The 4432-nt window shown below is 34.4% G+C and overlaps 1 protein-coding gene and 1 long non-coding RNA gene across 2 annotated transcripts; both read left to right on the top strand.

Moving 5' to 3' along the window:
• The first annotated feature begins 301 nt into the window (after positions 1 to 301).
• On the top strand, positions 302 to 613 carry LOC137657461 (uncharacterized). Its single transcript, XM_068391799.1, has one exon. The coding sequence runs from the start codon at positions 302 to 304 to the stop codon at positions 611 to 613; it is 312 nt and encodes a 103-aa protein (XP_068247900.1).
• Positions 614 to 3142: 2529 nt separating this feature from the next.
• On the top strand, positions 3143 to 3960 carry LOC137657132 (uncharacterized). Its single transcript, XR_011047121.1, has 3 exons — positions 3143 to 3206; positions 3544 to 3628; positions 3842 to 3960. It is a non-coding gene; the product is annotated as an uncharacterized lncRNA (long non-coding RNA).
• Positions 3961 to 4432: the final 472 nt, after the last annotated feature.

The raw sequence follows: 4432 nt of genomic DNA, 5'->3' as shown, positions 1-4432 counted from the left end.
TAAGAGTAACGTTATGAGTTGCACAAGAAGGAAGAGGGGAGAGCTACTTGAGGAAGTAAATCAGTTGAAGTACTTGATGTCTGTTGTTGGTACAAATGGTGAAGTGGAAGCAGATGTACGTCAGAGAGTGAATAAAAGATGTAAAATGTTAGGGGTAGTGAAGGGAGTCGTGTAGAGTAAAGGGTTGGGAATTAATGTAAAGAGAGTTCTATATGAGGAAGTGATGGCACTATCTGTGATGTACGGATCGGAGTTGTTGGGAATAAAAGTTACGGAAAGACAGAAATTGAATATATTCGAGATGAAGTGTCTCAGGAGTATGGCTGGTGTATCTATATTAGATAGGGTTAAAACCGAAGTAGTGAGGGAGAGAAAGAGTTTAAGATATAAATCAGCAACTGGAGTGGATAAGAATGCGTTGAGGTGGTTTGGCCTTGTAGAGAAAATGGAAAATGGACGTCTGCTGAAGAAGGATATGAATGCAAGAGTTGATGAAAAAAGTCCAAGAGGAAAGCCAAGGTTTGGGTGGATGAATTGGGTGAAGAAAGGACTCGGTGATAGGAGGACAGCTGTGAGAGTGGCAAAAGAGCATGCTAGAAATAGGAATGAATAGAGAAGGATTATGGCAGTTCCGATAGACCCTGCTACTTCCTTTGGTCGCCTTGGGGACTAATCAGGCTGTAACGGTAGGATATTCGGCATATGAAGCTTCATTTGTTGTGGATAACAGGGGAGGGTGGACTGTGACACCCGAGCAGTACCAACCATAGTCGGGTGAATCCCTTGTCAGGCTTGGAGGAGATAAGAGAAGAAAAGTGCTATTTTGTTCTGTTTCAATGTCAGGAATCTTCCAAAATTGGAGGAAGTGTTTTGGTAGACTTTATAAAAAAAAAAAATTAGAAGGAAAGCAAAGAGCTGCCCACCCAATTTAATCTAACTGGAAAAGGGAAATCATATACTTACATCACAATGGAAATAAATGCTTTCCAATTCACGTGATCTCTTAGTGATGGGTTTGGAATTGCTGTTAATTCGAGTTTACCATCAAAATTTTACTTTCAAATTTCCCGACCTACGTCATACAAATTTCCACCTTATCCTTGGGTTTGGTGTTTAAAAAAAAAAAAAAAAAATGGCAGATTTTTCTTTATAAATAATCACGAGTTTTCCCTATTGTCCGCGAAATACTTCTTTTCGTACTGTTCCTCAGAATATATTACACGAGTATAATGACAATTCATTGTCATGTCACACTTTCATTTTGTGAATAAAAAAACGTATGTCTGGCAGCCAGTATCTAAAATTCAATGAATGAGGAAAATACCAGTATACGTGATGCAAGAAAGGTTTCATATATGATAAACAAAGAAATGTAAAGGTTTCACGTGTTTTTTACCTGTCCAGTTTGATGTTATATATACAGTATCGAAAAATAAAACTCAGCAAAATTTACAAGGTTTAGACACTTTTTACTCAGACCCATCATGTGAGACATCTTTTATTTATAGTAGCTTATAAATACCACTACGAGGAAAGATTACTTTGATTTTTTTTCAAAAGTGGAGAAAAAATAAACACCATGTCATGGTTAAGCATTTATTTGTTGTTAATTGCTGTTTTTGTTCTCAATTTTACGCAATTGGATCACAGATGGTTAAGACTTTAGGCTGGCAGTTTTGATAAACTCTTGACGGTGAAGCCGTTTTTTAATCATCTACCATGATACAGTATATATATATATATATATATATATATATATATATATATATATATATATATATATATATATATATATATATATATATATGTATCATTATAATTTTATAATGATAATTATTGGTGTTGGCTATGTTGGTTTATATAGTCTGTGCATATTAAAATTCATTTGTTTGCACATGCGCGTTAGAGATTACTGGTGAAGGTTTCCAGCAAAGACTATATACTGAAGGAAGATATTGTTGTTGTTGTTGTTGGGGTATTAAAGCCAACACTTGTTGTTGGCACGGGCCTTTCCCTTGGGAAGATAGGAAGGCTCAGGCTTTTAACACACAAATGAGTGTGCTATGAAAAGATGCCAGATACTTCCATGCGAAACGAATGGCTCCATCTGTTGAGCGAGCAACCAAACATTCAGAGCGGTAATGCTTACGGGTATATAGGATGGAATTCGATTGTAAATTTTGCGACATATTTATTCATAATTTGCATTACTATGTCAGTATATTTTACTCATATATTCATGATATTCTTAAATTTTAGGTAACTAAATTGCAAATTATGTTTCTCAGTCTATTTTTCAGAAATTCAATAGCTAGCCTATATCTCTTACCATTTAGTTAATTTTCTTGCAAATTTAAGTATTGTACAATATATTGCAACCATTTTTAAATGTTCTATACAATACCACATTCGAATAAATTAAAACATGCTGTATATCTGAATTGTTAAACTTAGCCACAAATGCTTATGTGTAGGCATACATTTAATTACAGTTTGTAGGCCACTGTAAGATGGAGAGATATTAGGTGTATAAAAACACAATTGTATTTTATTTTTTATTGAAATGGAAAAGCATGATGCACTTATGCATAGTTTAGTATTATAAACTAATAAATGTATAAATGTACAATCAAAAGGATCAAAATAACACAAAATTGTATCATACACAAAAATAATCAAAAGGGGGTTGGAAATAGAAGTAAGTTAGCATACAAGCCAACAAAAAATGAAAAACAAAAGAGATTTACTGTGGATGCCTTGCCTTAATCTTACATCCAATATCAGTGGGGTTTACTCATTAGCAGCACATACTGCATGTACTATACTGTTTGGACTCACCGTTCTTTGTCCTTAGGGAACCTGTGAAATACCAAATGAGGATCGGTTTCTTTTTGTTTATGGCACACAACACACTTGTGTGACTTCTTTACTGTCGGCGCCATGATTTCGTTTGAGTCAACTGTCAAATTCTGAATATAAACAAACAGACGACAAACAATGTATACCTACAACGCCATCTGAATTCGGAGCAATCAACTATTGTGTTCACTTTGGAGTTGCCAACTAGCGTATTAACATTCTATTTTGAGCCTTCCTACCTTCCTTCAGTATATAGTCTTTGGTTTCCAGGACGGTGGCTGTCTTTGAACATAGTGGTTGAGGTTTGTGGTGGTGTTGGTCACGTGATCAGTTGCTCCTGATATGAGGTGGGTATTACTTGGTTTAGTGGTTAGTGTAACCTAACATGTACGATTATTTATATTGTTGATGAATACTTTTCAGTACGATTGTACTCATTGTCAAAGTGATTACGAGGTATCAAATTATGCATAACTTGTGGGATTTTAACTGGTGTTCAGTAAAGTTGTCTTGTTACTAAGATTTGCAGCAGGCGGCGTGTTGGTATAACTCTGTAATTGGTGTTATGATGTTTAAACGAGGTACTGTTATATTTTACTATTTGTGTGTTGGGACTGTGCTATATCATATTATGAATTGGTTACTATGTGTGTGTAGTATTTCAAGTTTTGAAAATGTTTGCAGTTAAATAAAAGGACGGAAGCGCCGTTCGAGAAGTTAATTGGTTGGGTTTTTAATGAATTCCCAGGCCGCCGATGTCGTAAATGATGTAAGTGCTAAATTGTATTAATTCGCTTGTCATGCTAAGAGTATATTTATATTTATATTTAGATAACGGAATTGAATTTATTGCTAGCTGCTAATATTTGAACAAATTTTGTTATCACTGGACATATATAAAATTTTAAATGATTCTGTATGAATGGTGGAATTTTGGGATTGAGCATTGATGTATTGGCTGAAACAAGTTTTTGTATTTTAGGTTGAATCCTGTTCTAATAAAAGACTTGATGCAACAACGTGTTTGGTGACCTGGCGAAACAATTCAACATCAACCTTGAAATCACGCCAAAGAAACCTATGACAGTGCTGGTCAAATAAGGACAGAGAGATAGTGTTATACATTTTGGCTAAATCACACACAAATGCTACTTCATTTTCTCGGAACCTAAGTATCCATTCTCTTATGCTAAAGTACCAAGTGAAAGACAACCCCTGCTTCGGTGATAATCCTAGATGTTCTCATTTGGAGATGATTGAGGCCTATTATCTTTGGATGAGTAACAGATCGGAAATGACTTGGAAAACTTAACTCAGCTAAGAGTTTATAGAGGTGTAAAACAAAATGGTATTTTTTCTTTCGTTTTCTATAAAGACTGTAGATTTCTTAGTTCTTAATTTATCTGTTATTTTCTGTAAGTTATACAAGAAGTTTTTAACACTTTTTAGAAAATGCATAATGTTACTCCATTATATGAATACATTTTTAGTAGTCTAATTACAGCTGATCACCGTCTAATTTCCATAACTTGCATAATGTCTAAAGTTTTTTAATGTCTTTTGGCAAAATATG

This window comes from Palaemon carinicauda, chromosome 18 (assembly GCF_036898095.1).
Source record: "Palaemon carinicauda isolate YSFRI2023 chromosome 18, ASM3689809v2, whole genome shotgun sequence".
Classification (NCBI taxonomy): domain Eukaryota; kingdom Metazoa; phylum Arthropoda; class Malacostraca; order Decapoda; family Palaemonidae; genus Palaemon; species Palaemon carinicauda.
Note: the sequence above shows the minus strand (reverse complement) of the source record. Positions and strands in the feature narration are given on the sequence as shown.